The 26,469-nt window shown below is 40.3% G+C and overlaps 3 protein-coding genes, 1 long non-coding RNA gene and 1 other non-coding gene across 5 annotated transcripts in view; 1 reads left to right on the top strand and 4 right to left on the bottom strand.

The window, feature by feature from the left end:
* The window catches only part of LOC115685932 (uncharacterized), an 81,623-nt gene extending 69,397 nt beyond the window's left edge, over nt 1-12,226 (top strand). The window contains exon 11 of the mRNA XM_030611089.2: nt 12,003-12,226. The gene's annotated coding sequence lies outside the window, so the exon portion shown is untranslated. The remainder of the gene's footprint in view (nt 1-12,002) is intronic.
* On the bottom strand, nt 7,340-8,754 carry LOC130138490 (uncharacterized). The gene is made up of 2 exons (XM_056312711.1): nt 7,417-8,754; nt 7,340-7,360 (listed from the first exon to the last, which is right to left on the bottom strand). Exons 1-2 carry the CDS (start codon nt 8,752-8,754, stop codon nt 7,340-7,342), a joined length of 1,359 nt encoding a protein of 452 aa, XP_056168686.1.
* Nucleotides 12,227-18,740: 6,514 nt separating the features above from the next.
* Nucleotides 18,741-20,515, bottom strand: LOC130138332 (uncharacterized). The gene is made up of 2 exons (XR_008816735.1): nt 19,703-20,515; nt 18,741-19,048 (listed from the first exon to the last, which is right to left on the bottom strand). It is a non-coding gene; the product is annotated as an uncharacterized LOC130138332 (long non-coding RNA).
* On the bottom strand, nt 20,506-20,576 carry TRNAG-CCC (transfer RNA glycine (anticodon CCC)). Its single transcript has one exon. It is a non-coding gene; the product is annotated as a tRNA-Gly (tRNA).
* A 3,174-nt stretch (nt 20,577-23,750) lies between these two features.
* LOC115686029 (transcription factor bHLH96-like) lies at nt 23,751-25,863 on the bottom strand. Its single transcript, XM_030611215.2, has 3 exons — nt 25,355-25,863; nt 24,484-24,945; nt 23,751-24,036 (listed from the first exon to the last, which is right to left on the bottom strand). Exons 1-3 carry the CDS (start codon nt 25,790-25,792, stop codon nt 23,947-23,949), a joined length of 990 nt encoding a protein of 329 aa, XP_030467075.1. The 5' UTR covers nt 25,793-25,863; the 3' UTR covers nt 23,751-23,946.
* Between the last annotated feature and the right edge of the window lie 606 nt (nt 25,864-26,469).

Raw genomic sequence — 26,469 nt, 5'->3', positions numbered from 1 at the left:
TTATCCGTATTGGAGAACCATATTTCTTTGATATCTTAGAGTAGCCAGTACGGTAACTTCTGCCATCTTCTTGTGACAATTTAGGATCCAAGTTCTTTTGCTCCACTTTTCTTTGTTGTTTTGGGTTGAGAGCTACGGTGATCTGCCCAAAATTAATTGTCTGTGGAATCTGAGAAACTCCCTTTTCATTTCAATGTGAGAGCTACTTCCCGAATCACCTGGTTCTAGTTTAATCCGATCTTTTTCATCAGGGTTTCTTTTCCAGACCCAATTACCTTTCCTGCTGACAGATGTGAAAGGTAAATTTTGCCTTGCTGTACCTTTAGCTCGACCACTCTCAAAATTCCTTTGTCTGTTTCTCATTCGCTGGAAACGCCTCTTGATGGTTCTGTAAGATGCCTATCCCGGCGCTTTAACTGTTGACCATTTTCCTTCGGGAGGGTCATACGGCACCTTAACTGTTTTTCTTTTGTGGACTTCCTGAGAAATTGATGGTGGTGGATCATCAAATTCATCTCCCCAGCCAATCGGCTCAACTGGCAATGATGGAGGTGGATAATCATCCGTATCTCCATAATAGACCACATAGTCAAATTTCTCACTAGGCTCTCCAAGTAATCCGACTTTGGGATCACCTTCCTTATATCGCTGCCATAAACTCTTTTTCTTTGCGGACTTCGGTAATGTTTCGTTTTCTTCATGAACTTGCGTAACCAACTCCTGAATTGGAGGGGTTAGTCGAGATGAATCAGGGTGGTATTCCTTTCTCTCATGCCTATGACTAACATCTTTTCTTTCAAGCACCTGTGCTGTCTACCTTGAGTAAATTTCCTCCTCTCTTACTTGTTCCGAAGAGTTTTCGGTAGCTACAATCTCAGATTTTACCTGTGGTCTGCTTATCCTGCGGACAAATGATCCCGATCTGTATCTCCCTCTCGCTCCTCTCACGTATTGGAACCTGGGAAACTCCCGATCTTGCCGAGTCAGCTCCTGGTGACAACGAGTGCAAAGTTGTTTGTTGTCATCGTCTGTTGTTTCTCGTATATTAACCATGCTGATCATGTTCGGGAAAGGGTCTGTATCTACTTCCATTAGGGCCTTGCCTTTGTCTTCGGCAAATTTAATCTTGCCTTGGCGAATTGCCTCTTGAATAGTCTTTCTAAACACAATGCAATTTACCGTATCATGAGTTGTAGAGTGATGCCATTTGCAATATCTCTTATCTGCTATTTCCTCCTTTGACGGGATTACCTGTCCTTCATATAATTTGATCATTCCATCTTTCAACAGCAGGTTAAATATTTCATTTAACTTGTAAATATCAAAGGAATAGTTATTTGTCTCCTTCGCCTTGAACTTGGACACATCTCTCACCCTAGCTGGTTTAAGTGCTGGACACACATACGATTTTTCAAACACCATGGTTGCTATGTAGCACCATGTTCGGTACTTTCAGAAAATGCCACTGTCTGCCGATTGTCCTTATTCGGCTTCTTATCTTTCTCCTTCAACAAGTGTTTGTACTTGGAAACCTGAGCGTTTAACTGAAAGAGATCGTCAAAGGCTTGTCCTTCAAATCTTTCCTTAAGGTTAAACCTCAAACCGTTAAAAACCAAATCTGTGAACTCCTTCTCAGTGAGTGATGTTAAACATCGATTTCTGGATTTCTTGAAACGTGCAATAAATTGATCTACTGTCTCGGTACCATATTGATACATCCTGGCCAAATCGGCTACCGTTACCTCTAGTACCGTTCGGTAAAATTGAGAATGAAACTGTCTTTCCATCTCGGCCCATGTTTGAATAGGATTCGCAGGCAAATTTGTATACCAAGTGAATGCTGTTTTGGACAAAGACAATGGGAACAACCTTAGCCTTAAATACTCATTAGTTCCAGCTTCTCCACATTGTGCCAAAAATCGATCCACATGCTCCATAGTTGACTGATCCTCCTCTCCGGTAAATACAGCAAAATCTGGCATCTTGAAACCCCTTGGATATGGTATGTTATCAACCCAATTGGGATGCGACTTCCTATATACTGGCCTTGGCAATCCCCTCTCTGCTCCCAATTGTTGCATTACCAATTCTGCCACTCTATCTGGGTTCCATGGTCTTAAATTCTGCTGGCCTAACCAAGGATCTTGACCCCTAGGATCAAACTGCTGAGGTCTATTCACCCTCTGCTGCTCCATGTTGAAATTAACGGGTAATGGTGGCCTATAAAGAGGATTTTCTATCATATGAGGATATGGTTGAGGCGCAGGTGGTCTGATATGGTCAGCATTAGGCATATTTATTGGTGGAGGCACGTTCGGCACTGGTGGTGCATTTGTGACCATGGGATTAACCAAATTAACATCATTTGGGGCATTTTGAGGGAAATTATAAACACTAACACCATTCATAAGGTTTATAGGAGTAGGATTCTCTAGCCTTGGTATAATTCTAACGGGAGGTTGAGAATTTGATCCCCCATTACCATTATATCCAACATGAGGAGGTCCCGATGTTGGTGGGAACGATGTTGTCCCAAGAGGATTTGCATAAAAGGGTGGAACTTGAGAAGATGAACCGGGACGCGATATTACCTCATTTATAGCATTGATCACCATGGGCTTTATCACATCAGTCACATGTCGCACTATATGATTGGTAAGGTCGTTCTGCTATTCCTCAAACATCCTTTTCATCGTGGCTACCAAGGTATTATCTGGTGCCAACGCGCGGGCTTGTTCTTCAGTTAATTGCCGAGGAATGTCGGCATTCTCCTCAACTTGATTAGTCGCAGAATGCTCAGAATGTGCTCCATCAACTGGATTGTTGACGTTACCTACCGGTATTTCCTCAGATTTCCTGGTTCTCACCATTTCTCCAAATCTTACCATGCAGGTCCCACCGGGCATACCAAAAAGATGTTCGCTCGTTTTACGACGAGGAATATCCTTCACCGAAACTTCGATTTTCGATTTTTATTAAGGTAGGTTCTGTGGCTTGATTACTAGGAGAGTTGTGGTGAAAAATAAAGTGTAACACAGGATTGTATGGAACGGATAGAAACCGAATGGACTGGAAATGGGTCTGAGATCAACAAAGTTCTGAGCTACGTTACAATACTCCTATGAAAGCTGTAAAGGACTTGAAAGTTAAACAAAGCTGTAGGAAGTTGAAAATGCAGGAAGTAAAAGTACAAAGGAAACTAAAGTGCAGATAAGCTTGAGTGTTTTTTGCATTGTTGATGCGTTCTTTCCTCCTCCTTTCTTCTGAGTATTTGTATCTCTTCTCATTCTGTAACTGCCCGTCGGTTACTTCTATGTTTTCAAACTTTGAACTTTGGTGCTTCCAATAACTGCCCTTTCTAATTGTCCGCCAAAACTTGATCTCAACCGCTGGGATGACTTCAAATCTGGACAAGTAACTCCCCACAATATGCTCGTGCTCACTATCCCCGCTTTTTGCTCATAACTTCCTGCTATCGTGACTTACGTGGCTAGGTTGTGATTCATCTTTACCGATTTTCTATAATGTCGGTATATTCCCGAAGCGTAAACTTCCCGAATTTCGAGAAAAAGTCAACATTCCGAGGCATTAATATTCCAACGTCCCGAACTATGACTTTCCATGTTTCGGTAAATAAACAGATCTTCATCAATTACCGAATTCGGGATATGATGCCATTCATGCTTGCTCCTCAGCATGTTTCCGAATTCTATCTAAACGCATTTCGGAGGATGGCTAATTTCCATATATACCAAATTCGGCATTAAAACCGACTCAGCGTTTATGCCGATTCTTTTTTTTTTTGATAATCGAGGTGTCCGCGCGGCCGGCGAGCTAGAGCTCAAACCAGCGGTGATGCCCGACTAGTCCTCGAGGGGGACTAGCGCAGCATCCCACCGCCACGACCCCCCACTTAAATCACCGATGGGCGAGTTTTGAACCCAGGACCTCTCGTGAAAGGAACTGAACGTAAACCAACGCGGCCACCGATGGGTGGGTATGCCGATTCTTATTTTGGTGTCAACACTTTGGTAGAAGATGTTCTTTTTCACAAGATTCTGTGTGCTTTGAATTTGACGCAGTTGTCTCTTCAATTCGAAACCCAGATCACTCGGTGGTGGGTCCGTGACAGTGGATGTTCAGAGGTTCATTTGGGATCATTGCATCAGTGGAGCTGTAAGTCTTGATTGAGAGCTTTTCCGAAACTAGAGAATCCAAAAGGGAAAAAAAAGATGTCTGAATTGAAGTGTCTTTTAAGTTCAGCTCAAATGTTGATGTTGGTTTAGGATACAAGTGAAGGAAAAAAAAAACAATCTTCTGTGTTTATTCTGTGTCATTTCGGCTAAAGTGAATGTTTTGTTGAAAATGGGAAGTTGAGAGAAAGGAACACAAGAGAATACTTAGAATACTCTTTGATATTTTTGTGGCTTGGCTCTATAAAATGATTCAATCTCAAGCCCTTTTATAGGTACATAGAGACCCTTCGTACATTGTATGCATTTAATAAGACCTCATAAAACTCCTAGAACTTTGTAGTACATGAATCTTGAAAATCTAAATGGACTAATTAAATGCATGACACATACATGAACTACATCAATGCACCTAGGAAGAAAGTACACGGATAATACCAATCTTAGAATAATGCACCTAGATTCATGAATCAAGTTTAATTTTCAACATTCCCCCTTAAACTTGATTATATCTAGTGACTCCAATCGAAGCACGCAATCTTGCAAAATCTTCAAACTTCAATGCCTTAGTGAAGATGTCGGCAATTTGATCATTGGTCTTCACATATGCAAGCTTCACTTCTTTCTTCTCAATGCACTCTCTTATGAAGTGAAATTTTGTGTCTATGTGCTTGGTTCGATCATGAAAAATGGGATTCTTTCCCAAAGCAATAGCAGACTTGTTGTCAACATAAATTGTGGTAGCAACCTCTTCTGGCATGTGAAGCATCTTCAACAACTTTCTTAGCCATATTGCATGACATACACATGATGCAGCAGATACATACTCGGCTTCACAAGTTGAAAGAGTCACAATTTGCTGCTTTTTTGAACTCCAAGTAAATGCAGTATCACCCAAGAAAAATAAGAAACCGGTGGTGCTTTTTCGATCATCAACATCACCACCCCAATCACTATCACAATATCCATGAAGCTTGAAGTTTCTAGCAGGAGAATAAATTAAACCATAATCAAGAGTACCTTTTATGTATCGAAGTACCCTCTTGGCCATCTTCATGTGATTCTCGGTAGGTGCTTCCATGTATCGACTAACAAGACCAACACTATAGAGGATATCGGGTCTTGTGCAAGTTAAATACCTCAAACTTCCAATAAGGCTTCTATAAAGAGACGCATCCACCTTCTTACTTTCATCAAACCTTGACATCTTTGCTCCACATTCGATGGGAGTGCTCACCGGCTTACATTTCTCCATTTTGAATTTCTCAAGAATTTTATTTGCATAAGCTTCTTGAGAAATGTAGATACCACCATCAACGTGCTTCACCTCAATTCCAAGATAGTACGACATAAGCCCAATATCGGTCATCTCGAACTCTTGAGCCATCACCTTCTTAAATTCTTCAAACATTTTTACATTGTTGCCGGTGAAGATCAAATCGTCGACATACAAACATACGAGCATAAAACCTCCAGCTTGATCTTCTTTGACATATAGAGCATACTCATGTGGACACTTGATGAATCCATGATCTTGAAAATATTTGTCAATGCGACTATACCAAGCCCTTGGTGCTTGCTTTAATCCATACAAAGCCTTCTTCAACTTCAAGACCTTATCTTCATGTCCTTTGACAACATAGCCCAAAGGTTGCTGAACATACACTTCTTCCTCAAGATAGCCATTCAAGAAAGCGGACTTAACATCCATTTGATAATTTTTCCATTTATTTTGAGCTGCCAAGGAAATAATCAAACGAATAGTTTCCAAACGAGCTACAGGAGCAAATACCTCATCATAGTCAATGCCATGCTTCTGACTGTAGCCTTTCGCAACGAGTCTTGCTTTGTTTCTTTCCACTTTTCCATCGGCATTTTTCTTCACTTTATACACCCATTTTACGCCAATTGCCTTTTGTCCTTTAGGAAGGGTTGCTACTTCCCATGTGCCATTCTTCTGAATTGCTTGAATCTCTTGCTCCATTGCATCTCTCCATTTTGCATCCTGCACCGCTTCTTCAAAGTTTAATGGTTCAATGTCAGCAAAGAAACAAAATAAACTTGGAGTATCAATAACTTCCGTTTCTTCATATATGTTGATAAGATTCCTTTTGCGCACCGGCTCTTCAGAGGAGCTATCATGGGAACCTTGAGAAGTAGGAGATGGAGGTGGAGTAATAACATCTTGATGTATTCTTTGGCTTGATTCTCCCTCTTGTAAAGGACAAATGACATATTCATCATTTTCAGCAACATTCCAAACCCATGAGGCATTTTCATCAAACTCTGCATCTCTACTAATCACGATCTTCCCATTGGAAGGATTGTAGAACTTGTAACCTTTAGATTTAGGATCATAGCCGATGAAGACAAACTTCTCACTTTTTTCATCAAGCTTAGATCTCTTCTCATCTGGAATATGAATATAAGCAATACTTCCAAAAACACGTAAGTGAGAAACACTAGGTTTATTACCACTCCATGCTTCTTGAGGTGTCATGCCACGAACACTTCTTGAAGAAGATAGGTTGGACAAATATACCGCACATGCAACGGCTTCGGCCCAAAATTCCTTTGGCATCTTTTTGCTTCTAAGCATGCTTCGAACCATGTTGAGAATGGTTCTGTTCTTCCGCTCTACGACACCATTTTGCTGTGGAGACCTTGGAACAGTCAAGAAATGACGAATCCCATTGGTGTCACAAAAAGTTTCAAATTCCCCGGAAGTGAATTCTCCACCTCGATCGGTCCTTAATGCTTTAATATAATAGCCACTTTCTTTCTCAACAAGGGTCTTGAATTTTTGGAATGCTCCAAAAACTTCATTTTTAGCTTTCAAAAAATAGACCCATGTTTTGCGAGAATAATCATCAATAAAGAGTAGGAAATAATTGGCTTTACCATGTGAGGATGGTTTGATGGGTCCGCACACATCGGCGTGAACAAGTTGGAGTGGCTTCGATGCTCTTGAAGTGGCCTCCCTAGGAAAACTTTTTCTAGCTTGTTTGCCAAAAAGACATCCTTCACACAGTTGGTTGGGATGATTGATTTTGGGCAACCCATGCACCATATCTTCATTCGCCAAAGTCTTCAAGCTACCAAAATTCAAATGGCCAAATCTCAAGTGCCAAAGCCAAGAAGTATCTTCAACACAACTCTTCAAGCACCTTGGATGATCAACTTGAACATTGAGCAAAAACATTCTATTTTTCTCCATAGGCACCTTTGCTATCAACTTATGAGAATCATCTCTCAAAAGAAGGCAACGATCTTTCAAGTGAATATCATATCCCATCTCAAGTAATTGTCCCAAACTTAGAATATTAGACTTCAAAGTAAGAACATAATAAACTTGAGATATCAAAAGATGACTTCCATTTTTAGCACGGATTAAGACATCACCTTTTCCTTTGATTGGGGCTTTAGTATTATCTCCAAAGATGATGTTGCCATTCACCGCCTCATTAAGAGTTGAGAATGACTCTATGTTGCCACTCATGTGATTTGCGGCACCGGTATCAAGATACCATGCTCCTTTCTCTCTTTCTTCATTTGTTGCCAATAACAACAGTGTTTCGTCTTCTTCTTCTTTAAGTTCAATATAATTGACCTTCACTTCATTGTTTGTAGTGGCACTCCTACATTCATTAGCATAGTGCCCAAATTTGTGACAGGAATAACATTGAATATTAGCTTTATCATACCTTCTCCTTTCACCTCTATTGTAGCCATAATTTCCACGTCCTCTTGTTTGAAAGCTTGACCTTTCATTGATGGAATGTTGATCTCCGCTCCTTCCATGACCACGACCACGACCAAAGTTTCCTCCACGGCCATGACCATGACCACGATCACGGCCACGATTTTGACCTCTCCCATGAGACCATTCTTGCTTTTTCATTTGATCTCTCAAAGAGACCTTAGTTTGGAGTACTTGGGTCGCCGTCTCTCCCTTCTTCTTTAATCTTTTTTCATATGCTTGCAATGACCCCATGAGCTGATCAAGGGTCATAGTCTCCAAGTCATTGGATTCCTCAATGGCAACACCAACAAGATCGAGCTTTGAGTCAAGCGATCTAAGAATCTTTTCAATAACACGAACATCGTCAATATTTTCGCCATATTGCCTCATTTGATTGGTTACGGAGGATACTCTAGTGAAGAAATCAAAAACGGATTCGGACCCCGTCATATGTAGAGATTCGAACTCACCACGTAGAGATTGAAGACGTACCCTCTTCACCTTGTCAATTCCTTTGAAATTATTTTCTAAAATATCCCAGGCTTCTTTGGCCTTTGATGCGGAAGCAACTTTCTCGAACATGGCTTCATCCAAGCCCATGTGAATAATAGAGAGGGCATGTTGATCACCTTTACGAAGCTTGTTCAACGCGTTCTTTTGATTTTGATTCAAAGCCGCTTCATCCTCCGGTTCATCATAGCCTTTTTGAACAACTTCCCACACGTCTTGTGAGCCAAGCAATGCCTTCATGCGAATGCACCATTGCCCATAATTTTGTTTCGAAAGCTTGGGAATGGCATAAGGAAAAGAGCTATTCATCTTCAACCGTAGCTCTGATACCACTTTGTTGAAAATGGGAAGTTGAGAGAAAGGAACACAAGAGAATACTTAGAATACTCTTTGATATTTTTGTGGCTTGGCTCTATAAAATGATTCAATCTCAAGCCCTTTTATAGGTACATAGAGACCCTTCGTACATTGTATGCATTTAATAAGACCTCATAAAACTCCTAGAACTTTGTAGTACATGAATCTTGAAAATCTAAATGGACTAATTAAATGCATGACACATACATGAACTACATCGATGCACCTAGGAAGAAAGTACACGGATAATACCAATCTTAGAATAATGCACCTAGATTCATGAATCAAGTTTAATTTTCAACATGTTTTTACTCCTCGACACCATTTGGACTAGTCGATATGATTATATGCTTGGAAGTTATTACTCTCGTTGCTACTTTTTGGAGCTGTTGCTCTAGCTTACTAATACTAGCTCTGTATTAGTTCTTGAGTATCTGGTTCATTGTCATCTGTTTTTGCTGCATTATTTTAGTGAAGAACTGTTACCGTGTAAATCTTTGAATAGGCCGTGTGTTGATGCAGATTGGCAAGTGTCATGCTCCGTACTTGAAAAACTTATTAGAGAAGCTCATGTCAGAAATTGAGTCTAATCGTGATGATGTGCTAGATGCATTGTATGAAATGTACACAGAGTTCATGACTTCTCTAAAGGTGAAGCTCATCGTTGTTAATTTCTTTTACAGAATAATGCGTCCCATTTTCTCCTGGTTTATTTGTTAATCCTCAAGTTACCCATGACAAAGTCTTTTATTCATTAGGATGAATATGGAGTCAAAGGGAATGTGAGGGTTTTGAAATATAATTCTTTTCTTTTTCAGATGGTAACCTTCTTTTTCTTTTTTTCCTTTAACTGTAATTCTTTTCTCTTGAGGTATAATTTATTGTGTGCATCAACCAAATCCTTGGCTAATAATATCCTAGATTCAGGTTGTGAGGATGCAATGATAAGGAAATTGGTGGTTCTACTGCATTGTTCGCTCAACATGCTTGTAGGAGATACAGGGTATGTATGGTATTGGTTCCTGCATATTTTTAAAGAACTGAGTGCTTGTCCTGGTCATATCCTTGCTTGGTTTCGTTCAACTAGATTTCTAAGCTGTTGTCCCAATAATAAGGCGTTAATGTATTTTATTCTTTTTCTTTTAGAAAAAAATTACAATTTTATCAGTCATGAAGATGGTTTTAATAGCAGCTGTCATACTGTCTCATGCATTGTGTGGATTTATGTGCCGACTGAAATTAGCTTTCAGTCCATTCTCTCATCAGATGTTCAATCTGGCCAACCAGTCTATTTTTGTCAGAGTTCATACTTTCCTTTCCGGATATAGTCTCCAGCAAAACATGTTTTGAAGTAAGCTGTCTGAAGTGCATCGAATGTTCAAATAAACATTAGTGTTGTGGGTTCAATTTCCTTGATTTATCCACATTAGAGTTGGTTCTGTTGTTGATATTCCATTAGAAAAGTTTTGCCAACCTTATTGTTTTATTTTCTATAGAAACAATCTGAATCATCAGATCCAGTAATCTAGGAAACACTGCAGAGATCAATGCTGTTGTCAGATAATCACTTGGCATTCTATTCCCTTTCCCCCTTTATCTGATTAGTGCAATCTGTTTTAACTTTATATATCATGCACTAGAAGTAATTTCAGTACTGACTAGAATATTGGATTTAGGTTGGCTCAAGGGTTGGCTTAGTTGGTATCTGTCTCACCCATGTGAAAGCTCCCAAGGTACTGTCGTTGAGCATCAAGTTCCTTTCCTTTTTAGGTTTTTTTTTTACTTTTACTCGAACCTTCATATGTTTATGTATTGTTCTTGTTCCATCAATCGGTATATGTAGTTATGCTAGGGTTGTGCTCACTGTGGTTTTGGCAAGCAACTCTTTTGCTGTACTTGGTTCTTGTAATTGTTATTGTTCCCATGAGTTGGATATTAAAAGCTGATTCGGTTGTGAAAGCAGTGATCTGCCCTTCAGCACATATTCAAACTTGGCTGAACACGCTGGACATAGTTTCGTGATGATATGTGAGTAGCAGTTTAGAAATTGACCGTATCCATGCGGGTAATATTGAGTGATAGCGACCTATCAACTCCAAGCAACATGAAGCTTAATTTGAAGATGAAACAATTGAGTACGGCTGATGATGAGCCAGTGTCTTCGGAATGTACAGATTCTGTGAGCGATCATGTCATTGTCCTTGCACGTACCACCCTAAGCGGGCACTTTTTCAAGATTTTAGTTTCTTATTTCACACACATGCACCATAGTTTTCCTTCTTAGATCCCATGATAGATATTTCTTTCATTGGTATGGTAGACATTGTTATGATAATGCCTTTATCCTAAAAGAATAGTCCTGCTGCATGACTTTCCCATAGTCCTTGATATACTTTGACAGCAGTGTAATTTGTCCTATTCCATTGAACAAATTGATTTTCTCAAGAAAAGCATGACTTTAAATGAGGCCTTCTCGATCAAGCGCTGATTTTCCATCCGAACAATATTCATCTTATGCGATCATGTGAATCCTGATGCAGTTTGACCTTGCACAAATTGGAGGAATAAGAACTGAAATTGATATTATTTCCTCGCCCCAGGTAAAATGTTTACACCTGCCTTGGGAATGTGCATTTGAGAGTGAACTTCAGGGTTGAAACCAGATAAAATGTGAGTAGTTTCTCCACCAACGCACTTCTTCTGTTAGCATCAATGTGAGATATTCGGTTGTTTTCTCTCTTCATCCATCAGTGAAGGCTTAATTTCTCTTTTTCTACAGCTTAGGTGCTGATGTGATATACCACCTGTTGTGCCTGCCACACCTTGTGCGTTTGCTCTCCATTCTTGTGGATAAATCAAAGTCATCTTCGCGATTCCCAAGAACAGCCTGTGACTGTAATTGGCGGTTTGCATGATTACAGCGATAGATGCAATTCCCAGAATGTCGAGGCAGCTTGCGACAGTGCAGGAAATGCCAGTCCCACCAAGCATCCGATGGCTTACATTTCGTCTGTCATTCGTAATGCCAATACTAATCTTGCTTTAGTTTTTTTTTTTTTTTTGGTCAGAATCTTGCTTTAGTTGACGAGGCAAACCTTGCCATTGCTGACCTGACCGGAACTCTTCAACCCGCCAGTTTGCTTCCTTACATGCAATCATACGATAGATCGAGACTGTTCAGGCTCACTCGAGCAAATGAGGCTCGATGTTTCTAACTCACCATAGTGCGAAGAGCTTGTGCCCTGTTTTTGAGTTAGCACATTCACGCAGGCACAGATTGCAAATTGTCCAGATAGTGATCCACGTCAGGGGCATGTTCTCAGACATTTCCTCTGATATTTTGCTTGGCCAATGTGATGTGTTTGATCTAGTGCAGCGAACATTGCTGTAGTAATTTGAGTTATGAGAGGAAATGCTTCATCCATTGCTTGCATGTTTGATACTTGCTCGACAGCAGAGATACTTTGTAGGACAATAGTGCGACGAAGCCTTTTCCCGGATGATGGATTACGATCTCGTGTATCTTTAATCGGATGTGCCGACCCATGTTTTTCTCAGCGTTGTAAATTTCTGAATAATTGAAGCTCTTTTGGATGTATAAGGAAGAGGCTAATGAAATCGACGAGTAAAGTGCCTTTCTCAGCCTTTTGGCTAACATGATTGGAGCGCAACATCCAGTGTTAGGAAACTGTCAAAACTAATATAATATAATATAAAAGGTACGTATTATTGCGACACATGGGTATTGGCCTATTGGGAAATAAAGGTGCCCTTTTTTTCTATATATATAAAATCATTGTGAGGTCTTCAAAGATTATGAAATTGGCAGGGCTCATGAAGAATTTTTTTGTGGGGGCGGGGGACAAAGTCAAGCAAAAGATCAAAGTAGGAGCACCAAGCAATGGGAAAGGACGACCAATTTGACTTGTTATATGCTACGAAAGACGCAGTTAGTGCTGCTAAGCTAATGGAAACAAAGGTGATAGAACGAGACAGGGAACGAGACAAGCTAGCCATTTCCTTGCTTGACCTCAAAGCTACCCAACTATCATAATTACGAAAGAACTATTGCTTGGCCTTCATTTGAATTTTCTAGTCCTTAGTAAACATTTTCAACCGACTCGTTTTTTTTTATTTTTTTATAATTTGTTGAGTCGTAATAATCTAATCACACTCGGCACTCTTTTGTGAATCATGATTATGGTACGTCAATGTCCAGGTCGTAGCTACTCTCACCGGGTTATGTAGCCTTATGAATGTTTGATATTGACAAATAATCGACATAAAGACTGTTATGATACCACTGCATCAGATGCATCTTCCCGTTGTAAGACCATGTTCATATTTAAACTGAATGATGCCGACTGAAACTAGGGTATCGCATATCATGTGCCTTTTTTATGATCACGTCGGATTAGTCGCCAATAACAAAACAAAAACAAAAAAATCACTTCGGACTGGTTACTTTTAAACATACATACGATCACGGGCATATGAAAAGTATGCACAAATCTGCGATATGTCTATCGCAATACGTCTTACCATTAGTATCAATCTTTTAGATGTCGAATTTGGACCCCAATTGGAGTTACGAAATTCGCGGAGCACCCAAAATTGCTGGAATGATCAAAATGAAGAGGGCAGGAACGGTGTTAGCCCTTCTTTTTCTTGACTGAAAACCTCTCGCATCGCAACAATGTGACTGCTACTAACAAGTTCCGGGCAACAACGCAAATCTTTTTCGAGCTTTTATTAAAGGAGAGACAATTTACGGAAACACAGTATGGAATCTGTTATATGGTGAATTGAATCCTGCAGCTTTGTGTACTACTGCAGATACAAGTCATATGTCCTACTTTAGTTAGCATCAGAGAGATCCACACAAATTGAGACGACAGTAGACATAAAAAAATGGAAATTGGTTTCGGATAATAAAATGATGAGGCCACCTTTCGTTGTGCAACTTCTGGACCGTGGCCCCAAAGAATGGAAACTGTCAAAATGGACTCCTGTCCAGTTTCTTTGAACCTATTGTAGTGCTCAAATCTTGGGGGGGTAGGGCTCTTTTCCATAAGTTCTAGAATGCCCGCGTCTTAAATTAGTATTATTTTCATTAGTCAAGAAGCCGACAGCTAGCATGTTAATTATATAATCTAATCTTAAAGAGGGAATATTGGGCAGCGGTTCTACAGGCAGATGACGAGAAGAACCTGTTTTCTTAGATTAGATACGAGTTTTCATAAATTGGTTAAATATGGAAGTATGAATTGGATCGGATATAAATCGATTGGGCTAAGTTGGTCAGATATGGATTACTAGATTTGTATTGTAATGAATGAGTCAATTTGAATCGGACCATTTTCAACTCAATTCGGTCCACCCGTTTGACGGATCTAATTATGTCGACAGGTTGAATTTTGATTCGCGTTGATCCCTGCAAGTGAATTCATCCTGGAATCTCGAGCTCTTACGTAAGTAGGTCCACTCTAATGAGAATAAAATGGACAGCAAGCGTCGTTCTCATTGAGAAAGATTATGGTCCAACTTGGTGGCCACGTTATGATTAATTACTCATAAAATGGAAGAATGACGAATACAAACATGAGAAAGTAAGAGGCATTCCAAATATGCACGTTGGTGATGTCCATAATTTGTGAACAATCAATCGGAGACATAATAGAAAGAAAATATTGGCTTAATCGAGAAATATAATCGACTAATTGTTAGTCATGCAAGTTGTGTTAGAAAAAAGTACAACATCGAAGAATTAGTATAGTGTGGAATAGTTGATATATATAGTTAACCTAAAACTCATTGACTTAAGCTTTTGAGTGCGAGTTAAATTGGATATATCGACCGGCTCAGACTTTCTCCGAGCGAAGGAATCAGATTTCTATTGCGAGCTCCTGATTTTCAAATTTTTTCAGGTCTCTATTTGTCTCTCCAATTACATATTTCTACGCTTTAAGCTTAGCTAAAGTCCAGCCTTTGCACGAGGGAAGTGTTAGAATATTTAAATACAAAACCACGCATTTATTTGATAGGTTAAATTTTTAGAACAAATCACAAGTATTTCTCCATGTCCAATATTCTACACTTAAAGAGTAGAGAAGATGGTTAAAAAAGACAACATTTCTTTCTTCTAATAAAAAATATTTCGATCTATATATATAGAATAGATATTCCTTGAGACGGAATGATTCAAACCATTATATAGTGGGATCAAAACACGTTGCCTTACCACTTGGCCTTGCTCTATATCAAAATATCCATGGACTCCATTGTTTCTAAGGTTTCGATACGTGAAGATACACAATAAAACTGAATTTATTGAAATTAGGATATTATATAAATGTAACGATTTTTTTGGCACACCTTGCTCTCTCTCTCTCTCTCTCTCTCTCTCTCTCTCTCTCTCTCTCTCTCTCTCTCTCTCTCTCTCTCTCTCTCTCTCTCTCTCTCTCTCTCTCTCTCTCTCTTTATCCGTTTTTAAGTGATATCAATTATCAATAATGATAACTCAACCAAAATACAATTATCTCCAAGTCCAAGAAAAGAAAACTACCGCTCGCCATGCTTAATATTTTTAGTTTAGGTTAATATCAGAAAAAACACCAAACTGATATATCAATGATAAATTTATACCAAACCAATTTTTTGACCACCAAAAACTTCAAACTGGTATATTTGCAATAAATTCGCCCTCCGTTATTTTCCTTTAAATTGGATTAATACCGTAGAAAATTAAAAACCGACACACATGTGACAAACAGAGGATAAAAACCCCAGATTGATACACTCGTCAACTGTCAGGTGTCATCTAATTTGGCAATTTGATGGTAAAATTTAACGAAAACTTACGGAGGGTAAATTATTATAAGTGTATCGGTTTGAGATTTTTTTGTGGTCAATTATTATTGATTCACGAGCACGACTGGTGGTTGGTTTATTTACGGCCACTTCATCCGCTTTGTCCGAAGACACGCTTGAGCGCCCGCCCCCCCCCCAAGTAGATCTTTGGGGCCCCCTCTCACGTTGACTCGCGCCTTGGAATCTGATTGGATTTTGCTGCAGAGATTCCACATCAGATCGGTGGGGAAAGGAATGACCACCGTTTGGAGCTCTCACCAAACTCATTTTGCTGCCCATCACATCAAAGCTAAAATGATGGACCAGCAGGCATGAGCCTCTCCATAATCTTATTGCATATAGTCTCAGTTTCCATGCTAGCTCTCCTCACTCAAGAGACTCTCGCCGATATCACCCTCCCCGGCTTTCTTCGCTCTTTGATTTCCCCGGAAACCCTCCTTCCTTCTCCTCCCTCCTCGTCTTCCATCGACCCTTTCGGCGGCGCCGCTGCTCCGAAGCACTAGCTGAAGACCGTGAAGTGTAGGGCGAAAATGGCAAGGGAAGTGATGGGGAAGGTGGTGACGCCGGAAGATCTGAGCGTCGGAGATCACATATTCCGATATGGATTGCACGGCATTTATTCACACCATGGTATATAGTTCTCGTGCCCTTGTTGTTTCATTAGCATTTTTCATCTTTCTCTTCTTCTCTTTTCTCTTATTCCTTTTAGAAATTTGGTGGGACTCAAGCTCCCCTCAATCGGGTTCATAGATCATTCCGGTAATCAAATTTTGCCTTTCAACTCCGACTCGGTGTTCAGGTTAACATTTGCACTGTGGCTTGCGAGAGCTCTTAAACCACACTCCTTTCTCCCAAGCCAAACTTAACAGTTTCCTCAGCCCAAAATGAATGACAAAGTCAACCTCAGCTTTCAATCTTCAAGAATTCCTCTTTATGTAATTTAAAGTTTGATCATGCTCAGTTATTTATTATTTATCTCCTTTTTTTTTTTTGGCTAAGGCCACCCTATTACTAAAAGTTCATTCAAACAGTACAATTTCGGGGTCAATGCTCATTTAATTAATTGATTCTGGTTGGAGGATGTCTTTTTTTGGATATTAAACTATGTCGATATATTTAGAAAAAAAAAATGATATGGTTATCTTCAAAAAGGAGTGTTTTTCAACTTGACTTATTTGATTGGAGCGCGCATGACCATCTAATCTATAGTTAGAGAGAGATTATAAAACACCATGTCACGTTTCTATCAACATCTTGCCTATATGTAAAGTTTGTCGAATTATCAACATTAGTTGCTAACTCACGGTTTAGGTCAAGGGGAATGTTATGCTTGAGATTGTTTATATAATATAATGGGATAATTGCAAGTCTTAAAACTTGTCACCAAGTGCAATTGAGTTATTAACTTTCAAAAAGTACAATCAAGTTCTAAAATTTATCACGAAGTGCAATCGAGTCCTAAATTTTTCAAAATGTGCAATCAAGTTCTAAAACTCGTCACGAAAGCGCAATCAAGTCTTAAAACTTTCAAAAAGTGTAATCAACGGAATGACTTGATTAGACCAATTTGAAAAGTTTAGGGACTAAATTGCACTTTTTGAAAAGTTTTAGGAATCGATTGCACATTCGTGATTAGTTTTAGGATTTAATTGCACTTTTTGAAAGTTTTAGGACTTCATTGCACTTTCATGACAAGTTTTAGGACTTTCAATGCGCCTATCTCAAATTTAATTATGGGATTTACAATCTCAAATTTTCTTTGAGTCTGTCTCTTGACATCTAAAACTTTAAGGACGAGGGAGTTTGCCTAGCAAGTAAGCATGATACCTGAATATAGGTTAACCCCTCTTATTCACACCATATATCCATCCTATATCACGTATGAGGCTCACCAAACACACTTGGTGTTATAGTGCTTAAGTTAACAATGTCAATGACCAAATTTTAGTAACCATTCAAGATTCAAATGGATAATTTTGACTGTTAAGACTCAATTTCATTAACCCCCCATGCCTAATCAAAATGTTTATACACCATGCATTGTATACATTTGTTTGTCATTCATTGTGGGCTGAGGGACCGGTTCAATAGATTTCTATATGCATTCCACAAAGCCCAACTAGCAAAGCCCAGATGCAGGAATAGGCCTAAGTAAACAGAACTTTGTCATTGTTTCTACCAGGTTTTAAAGTTCGCGCCTAATCCTCGCTAACCAAAACTTCATCTTCGTTCATTTGGGACTGAAATTTTGCTTCTTTACCGTGTTCCACGCGGGTGATATACGGCAGGAATTTACATCGGGCGATGGCTACGTGATGCATTTCACCCGAACGGAGGACAAAAAAACTATATGCCCATCACTGTCCAAGACTAGCCACAAGCAACAAAGTTGTCCCAATTTCCCAGAATGTGAAAACCAGGAGACGATGAAACGTGGGGTCGCCAAAACTTGTGTCAATTGCTTCCGCCGTGATGGCAGCAAACTCCGATCACTTTACCGTTATGGGTACGGGCGGTCGCGACTAGGGTTTATGCTGGCAAGGCGTGGAACCTGCACCACCTCGCCCTGCACGAAATCGCGTGAGCAAGTCGTCAAGACCGCTACCCAGCTTCACGCTGACAATGCCTTCGGCAATTACAATCTCCTGAAAAATAACTGCGAGCATTTCGCTCTATTTTGCCAGACTGACATTCGTAAAAGCGAACAGACAGCATTTTTCAGCATTTTTCAATAAGAGTGGACTGTGAGGTAGATGCAGAGACATTGAATTCAAGTGCCCCAACCTTCCTCCAATCTTGTATGCTATTTGTTCTTTTTTTGTTTACTATCTGTTTCAATGTAAACTCAGTTGGGACTGGAACACAAGCATTGTTGCCTCTTACTGGATTGATTGCACAATCGATTTGTAAATACTCCATGGACATTCCTTTACGTTCCAACTCATTGCTCGTGCGATGAACACAGTTATTTAAGCACAAGAGGAAGGAACCGTCACTTTAAGTATACGTCCACGCTTTTGTGCTAATACCATCAACCAAAATGGTTCCCTGCACACCAAAAGTTGAACTTTAACCGAAAATGGCCACTACTTATACTTCCTGTTTCCAGGCAAACAGACCGAATTGCAACATACATAAACACAGATGCACCAACACATAGCAGAAGCATTTGCATGAAATAGTCCAATGTACTTGCTGCTAGCATTTGCATATGAATGAAGGCCTTGGGCAAGTAGCCCGAAGGCGTGCCTTTGTGTCATACTTGAGATTATGAGTGAAAAGACAAATGGAAAAGCAAGAGTCTTTGGGCCCATCATTGGAAGAGAATGCTTCAAACAACTCAAAGGCGAAGGGCTACCTGAACCAGTGTGGATCGCTGTCGTTATCAGAGGATTTCTCACTCTCTCCAAAGCAAATAATGAGCAGGCACATCTCCTTACTCAAGTAAACAAAGAGGATATGATAAAGAAATATGGGGTTGCGCATGCTAGGAAAAATTTGCAAACTTCAAAAGTTCCTCTGACTTGAAAGAATCCTTCCCCAAGAATCTCAAAGAATGGTGAGAACCGAACCACAGCATCCCATGCCAAATCAATAGCATTCAACTCCACACTAGCAAGATTATGCAGCATATAGGCATTAAGAGGTAATCCTGATTCTTTATTGGGCAATATATCCTTTGGGGAAACCCATATTAAAGAACAGATGAGAAGATGATTTGAGAGTCTTAGACTACAAACCGGCTAGCAACTTACCATGTAAAATAGCATCTCAAGATCCACATCTCGACTCCTAAATTCTAAACTGGCAAAAGGAGTTAGAGGTCGATTGGTGAGAGGCCGAGATTCCAAATACATTGAAGGCAGAAAACAATCTAACAGCGCACTGACTAGGCAACATCAATTTTACCAGAATTGCTAGTAAAACTAGATAACTGCAGCTGCAGTATTCACAGATAATGTAGTTTCACGGTTTTAACTTCAGATCAAGCTAATTACGACCAAAGTTACTAGCGATTGGAATACAATACCTCCGCATGATGCTCTGGACATAAGAAACATTAACCACCAAGAACTATGGCACGCCAAACCCCGAATCAGCAGTATCTTCGCAAAATATCATCAATCACTGATAAATCAGTACTAACATTGTAATACTATCGATGCAAAAAGCCCAAGCAACATATACATATTCATTAAAAACACAGGCTTCGAACAATGAGGCCGAGCTATACATTACACAGGAAATGCATCACGACCCAAGACCGACAACCGAATGATTTAAACAATGACAATACCAACCTCAGAATGCATTGAAAAGAACCAAGTCCCATAATTCGAAACTCTCTATTCAAAAGACAAAAACAACAGCTACCCAATTCAGGCTCCGCAGGCTTGGCGGGTCTATCAGGGAGCCGAATGACCCGGGATGGGTGTATTCTCACCGCGTCACCTGCGATAGGTGAGATGGGAAAGCACGTACTTCGAAGCAGGGTCGCTAGAGGAAATTACGAGAGATCCCATCTCAGCCAGAAAAGAAGTCCGGCCCCATTGCGCTTTGGACTTCCTTCCAGCTACAAAAAACCGTTGACTACGAAGTCAAAGTGCTTGATTCAATGCCTTTTCTTTGTTGGGGTTTCCGTTTAGTAATAAAGAAAAAAATGACTCGCAGGTTCCGTTTTGCGAATGAATTTCGCATTCCCGAACGATTCAAAGTGCACCCCCACGACTCAATCGTCCTAAAACAAAACCGGCACTTGTGTTCATGGTGACCGCTGACGCTGGAGCAAGGGGCAACTAGGAACGACAAAAGCAAAAAAGAGTGAAGGAAACGTGCGCATCCGGGGAATCGAACCCCGGTCAGTACCGTGGGAGGGTACTATGATACCACTACACCAGATGCGCTGTTGTTGACGAAATGCGCAATTTTTAATTTTATTAATAGTAACATGGAAGTCATTGCATCGTTTCTTATCTCTTTTTGGCCGACCTCGTTCGTAGGTAGGTACCATTGATTAGATCCCTTGGGTGATTCAATTTTGTCCCATGCGCATTGAAGCAGTCTCAAACTCCGTTCTTTTCCGCTTATCCCGCAATAAAGTGGTGTTCGTTCGAACACGGGATCACTGACGTCGACATCTGCAGATAAACTCTTCGCGCCGTGGCTAGCGGGCAGATCCCGGGAAGTTGCGCCAAATAAGAAACCGAACCGATAAGACGTCGGAGTTCTCGAGAAGCACCTAGGATAAATCACCTTTACCACTCAAATTAAGCAATCCTTTCCAAATTAAATAGCCTCACGATTTGTTTTAATTAGTAAGATTAACTAAATCCCTCCTGAGTTATGGCCTCCAAGCAAGCCCAAAGTTGCCTTAGGCTCCTCCTCCAGCTTAATCAGTGATTAAAATGTTGTTAAACCCCAAAAGTTGCTCATGTTATGTAATGAACAAGGGAGCTAGAGGAAGGAAGCTTCCTCAAATCGTGCAAACCTGTGGTTTTCCCTTTCCAAACTTTCAACTCAACGCACCAACAATAGTCACCCTAGACAGCTTCCTTAATATTCTGATGGGGGGCCACCAAGAATGAATAAAAGAGAGAGCGAAAAGAAAGAGGCAACGAGAAAGGAGCTTCCTATTCTCCATAGCAAGCAAAACGATTTGAAAAGAAAAAGTTAAAACACATTTTCCATTTATATTAAGTGACTAATACATATTTATTCGTAGCGTAGTATACACGAATACCGTGGACAACAAGTTAGGCCGATCGCCAATATTCGGTACCACCGGATGTAATACAAAGTCCAATCCCCACTGATTTTCCCAGGAGACCATTAAAAGTACCTTTCTCCCGCCCCCCCCCCTTTTTTCCTTCAATCTTGTTTCACTGGAGGGTAATTTCTCGTTTTGCTTTGTGCGATGCGTCTAATCGCCCTTCTGCTTTAGACTGATTGATCTAGGGCAAGTCGCTATCTCGGCTCAATTATTACATAAATCTATATGGATAACAAGCGCATTGATCTACACAGATGAATGTGTACATGTTAAGCGAGTTGGCCCCATATCATTATCTATTGCGCGCTGCTTCGTTAATTGTATGCCGTCTGTAGATCTCTTCTCCTTTTGGGAAGCAACACCACCAGCCCTTTTACGCTTTGCATGAATGGCTCATGATCCACGGCCTCTTTCTGCACAATAATTACAGCAAAAAAGCCACTGACATCTCGAGAGAGAGCGAGACCGAGAACAGGAATCATTGAAGGCCATGTTCCATTCACAAGCAGACAATCAGAAAGAAACAAGAGAAAACACAGAAAGAGCTAGGGGGTTGAAGGAATCTTCTAAAACGAAACCCTAGAATACTCCTGCACATTTTTCACGGAATAAAAGCAACAGTTTCTTTTTCTTTTCTTTTTCACCTATCTTTTACGGGGGGGTGAGAACTTTAGGCTCTACAAATCAGATAGAAAAATTAAAATAATAGCATCTTGGACATATCAATGAAAAGCTGTTGGATCTTCTCACTTTTTGCCTGTAGGGGCGTCATTCATCAGTGTTTGGCTAGGCATATCGTAGACCTCCACGCGTAAAGCTGCAACAGTTGGGATCATCCTCCTTGGTTCACTTTACATTCATTCAGTAATAGAAACTTAACTCAAATTTGACCTTATTAAGAAATGACTTTGATCAAGATTATCTTGGGAGCTGGCAACACAGACAGCAACCTAGTCATTGAGCCTACTACCTAGTCTCTCCTTGCATATATGACTCTGTATGAAAGTGGATTACGTGACTAATCGCAAGATTATAGGTGATCGTCAAGGGAATTGCCAAATTGAGCAATCTTTTAACACTAACGCAACTGATGGAGTGATTATTATCTTGAATAAAATGCTTTTGAGGTGCCCAAAGACAGTTTGTCTTCCTTACATTTTGAACTCAAAACTATGTGTCCCTAAATCGTAGTGTAGTGAGTCTTGATCCACTCGACAATCTCTCGAAGTCGTTAAATAAATTGTTTGATGGTATTGCAAAATCTCCTATACTTATATGAAGGGCAGTCTTCGATTTTTTTCTTATTCTGTCACTAAATTACACCGGAAAACCATATCAATACAAGTTCGACCCGGGGACTAGCAATGGCTACCGTCCTTGAGTTCTAGGTGTTTGGTATGATTTTATCAAGTTATGTTCGACACATTTTCTAACTTAAATTTTGCCAAATGCCCTAGCTTGCCTTCTGTGGTCCAGATTTTGTGTCCACTGTTGTCGGTAAAACTTTTCTAGTAATGCCAGCTTGCAAGTTAATGGCAAAATCTTTTGCATCGAGCCATCTTATGATAGACATATAGTCATGTGATTGTGCATATTTCCTTTTGGGATGAAAAACCCTAAAGTTGAAAATATCCAAATTTTTTTTTTTGAAGTGCTCCAATGTCATTATCAATTATTCTGCAATCCAAGAAGACAAACAAGACCCACCACCAACAACAAAATCCACTTTCTCCTCCTTGGGATGTGAAACATCGTACAGCTTCATGGGGACATCGTTTGCATTCAATACGCTAATGATTCCCATTTGAAGTTCAAATTTGTAGACCATCATACCTATTCTAGATAAAATACAAAATCGAAAAAAGCGTATTCATTACTGCATCCTTGGCTAGACTTTCCTAACAATATGACTTAACAAGGACTTAGCCATACATACAACATGACACGCATTTATGATGAAGACTATGTTTGATTAGCCAGCCATATCTTACCTCCCCTTGTCGCTCAGTCAACATTATTCGACGGTACTTTCGTTTTCACTCGTGGTGAATCAAATAATAGTCCATGTTCATGATGTGAATAATTCAACAAGTTACTGGAGATATACCTAAGGCCATGGAAATTTAAGGTTCGGTACGATTCCACTTATCATGATGGTCCAAAATCACATATTTTTGGAGGGACACTCGATCAGTCAACTCGATTCGACGCATTACGACTCGAAGAAAGCTTAATTACTCGCTGCCTTATTTCTCCTGGACTCCTAGTTTGACATTGCGCTAAAGCTACATTATGAAGACTAAATCAATTTCGAATGAAATTGGCGAACTTTTGAATAACCACATGACAACAGGCTACAATCTACGGGAATAAAGAAGAGAGAAGCTACGTTATGAGTCCGTAAAAGGTTACAAACAGGTAAAAAAAGGAAAAGAAAAAATTACAAAAGGAAAGAAGTAGAATAAGAGGAGGATGAGGAATTTAAAGGTAATGATAAAATCTAATTAAATCAACTCTTCCTGAATTTTGACGAATATCTGATACACAGAAGAAGAAATTTCATCCACTGCCGTCAGCTTGCAATCATCTTCTACCTGCATTCACATAACGTAAGGTATGAACACAGACATACAAGACGTTATGACCACAACGATGATGAATGTACCTCAAATTAAAATGAAAATGTGGCCATGGTTTGATAACAAAATCTAATTAAAAGTTGGTGACGCTTGTTCAAACGAAGCAAGAGAAAACAAAATAGTAAGAAATGCATGACGAACTCCGAATCCAAATTCAGGAGATAATCGTCCTCCAAATCGCACGCGCCGGGGACTATGTTTACGATCCGCAGGAACCCATATGGACGGAATCAATTCAAGCATGCTGATTTAGGACCGAAATTGCTAATGAAAGAGAATAAGATGTTTGCATAACAAAATCGACAATTGCTCGAAATGGCGTGCTCCGGGGATAATATGGAGACCATACACCGGTTCGTCACCGAACGCGGCGATCAGCAAGCACTGAAATTAAGGTCTAACCTTGACGCTGATGGAGTAGAGGACGACACGATCCACGGTGGTGACATTGAGGTGAAGAACGGTTAGCCTCAAAGAATGCAACCCGGACACCACCTTCAGGAGCTGCTTCGGCCTCCTCTTCGTCCGTATCCTCAGGCTCGCGTGGCTCTCCACCATGGTCACTTCTATGTCCGCGATGGCCGACGGCCGCTTGTTCCCTGCAGCCGCTTCGTTAGTGGAGCTGTAACAGGCTGTCGTCGTTGTTGCTGTTGATGGTGATTGTGAGCTGGAGGAGTTGGTGTTGTTGTTGTTGTTGTACTTGTGGAAAGTGAAAAACTCAGAGAAAGGTGAAGTTGGTTTATCATCATGGTCATCATCAGATTTTAAGTACTCCATCTCCTTTTGAACACCAAGTAGTTGCAGCTTTTGCTCTAGCTCCTTCACAAAATTTATGGCCCCTCCTATGATTGATGCTTGGTCCCCCTGCACACAGTAGTCATCCAAAATCTCTACTTGATTAATTTTTTTTTTGTTTTGCCTATTAGGATAATACGCAATTAATTAAGCCCTGTAAAGATTAGCTAAAAACGCACAAGCAAATGTTTTGTATTGCATATGTGCGCAAAATGTGAAAATTCAAAACGTCACACCACAAGCCAGCTAAAGCACATTTTCAGGGAGAAACATACATTTCTGCACAAAATGTGAAAATTCAACAGGTCACTCCACAAGCCAGCTAAAGCACATTTTCAGGGAGAAACATACATTTCTGCGGACATATTCAAGAATTTGATGACAATAAAGGGTTTGCCAAAAGAAAGGGTTTAGAGAGAGAGAGAGAGAGAGAGAGAGAGAGAGAGAGAGAGAGAGAGAGAGAGAGAGAGAGAGAGACCCTTTGAATATAAGATTCAGGCATGAGAGACCGGAGCACGGAGAGATACTCGTTCATTTGCTTCCTCCGGTTTCGCTCCACGGCAATGTGCGTCATCCTCTGGCTCTCGATGTCTTCTTTGTTCTTCCTGCTCTTCGTGCGGCGCCGCTTCGGGCGGCCGACAACTGCGGCTCGGTGGCTCGATGATCCATTATTGCTATTGTCATTATTCAAGTGACATTGTGCTGTGTTGTTCCCTGCATCTGACGAGCATGAATTGTTGTTCCACTCGCCGCAAGGGAAATCCTTCTCCGTTTGGTAGTCTAAAAATTCTCCGTGCTCGTTCCGATCCAACCCGAAGTCGAAGCAACCCCAGTTGCTTTCGAGCAAGTTGTAGAGCTCTCTGCTTGTATAGTTGATCAATGGATCTTGCGGAAAGACCACTGCTTCTAGTGCCATTTTTACTCTCTCTCTCTCTCTCTCTCTCTCTCTCTCTCTCTCTCTCTCTCTCTCTCTCTCTCTCTGTGAGCCCCAGAGAGGAGAGAATATCTTGGAAAGCCGAAGGAAACTGCCTTGGCTTTTGGTATAATGTGTTGAAGGGAGGAAGGGAGGGTTTGAGCTTTTTTAAAAGCGCCATGGTGAATCATTGCAATGTCTACAGCTTACTGCACGTGAAATAGTTTTATTTTTCAGGGTTTTATTGCAAAAGAAATAAAAATTGAGCGAGAGAGAGAGAGAGAGAGAGAGAGAGAGAAAAGGAAAACACAAAAGGGTATTATGAGATTTTGTAATGGAGTGGGGGGAATGATGGGGTTGGATTAAAGAAATCAACCTGCCCATTTTGGGGACAACCATGTCTTGTCATTAACAAATTATGTTAACATCATTATTAACGCATCTAAGGACAGCCACCACCACCATATATTTGCAAAGATATGGTTTGATGATGCTTTAGAGGATTATGGTTGGAGCAAGAAAGTTGCCTAGCTATTGTACACTTTGTGGTTAAATTACCATATTGATCTCCTCCTGGTCTATAATGCAATATTGCCTAAACATGACATCAAAGCCGTGCAAGATAATCGAGATGATAATTTGATTCTCATTGCGTCATATAGTAGTTTCTGGTCGATGAG

This window comes from Syzygium oleosum, unplaced genomic scaffold (assembly GCF_021117445.2).
Source record: "Syzygium oleosum isolate NSW1041296 unplaced genomic scaffold, Sole_v2.1 Sole_v2.06, whole genome shotgun sequence".
Taxonomy (NCBI): domain Eukaryota; kingdom Viridiplantae; phylum Streptophyta; class Magnoliopsida; order Myrtales; family Myrtaceae; genus Syzygium; species Syzygium oleosum.
Note: the sequence above shows the minus strand (reverse complement) of the source record. Positions and strands in the feature narration are given on the sequence as shown.

Coding starts and splice junctions, on each gene's coding strand:
- LOC130138490 (XM_056312711.1), bottom strand. CDS start 8,754: ATGAATAGCTCTTTTCCTTATGCCATTCCCAAGCTTTCGAAACAAAAT. Junction 7,361..7,416: donor CTCATAAGTTGATAGCAAAG/GTGCCTATGGAG, acceptor TGATCATCCAAG/GTGCTTGAAGAGTTGTGTTG.
- LOC115686029 (XM_030611215.2), bottom strand. CDS start 25,792: ATGGCACTAGAAGCAGTGGTCTTTCCGCAAGATCCATTGATCAACTAT. Junction 24,946..25,354: donor CTGAATCTTATATTCAAAGG/GTCTCTCTCTCT, acceptor TACTGTGTGCAG/GGGGACCAAGCATCAATCAT. Junction 24,037..24,483: donor TCTACTCCATCAGCGTCAAG/GTTAGACCTTAA, acceptor ATGTGAATGCAG/GTAGAAGATGATTGCAAGCT.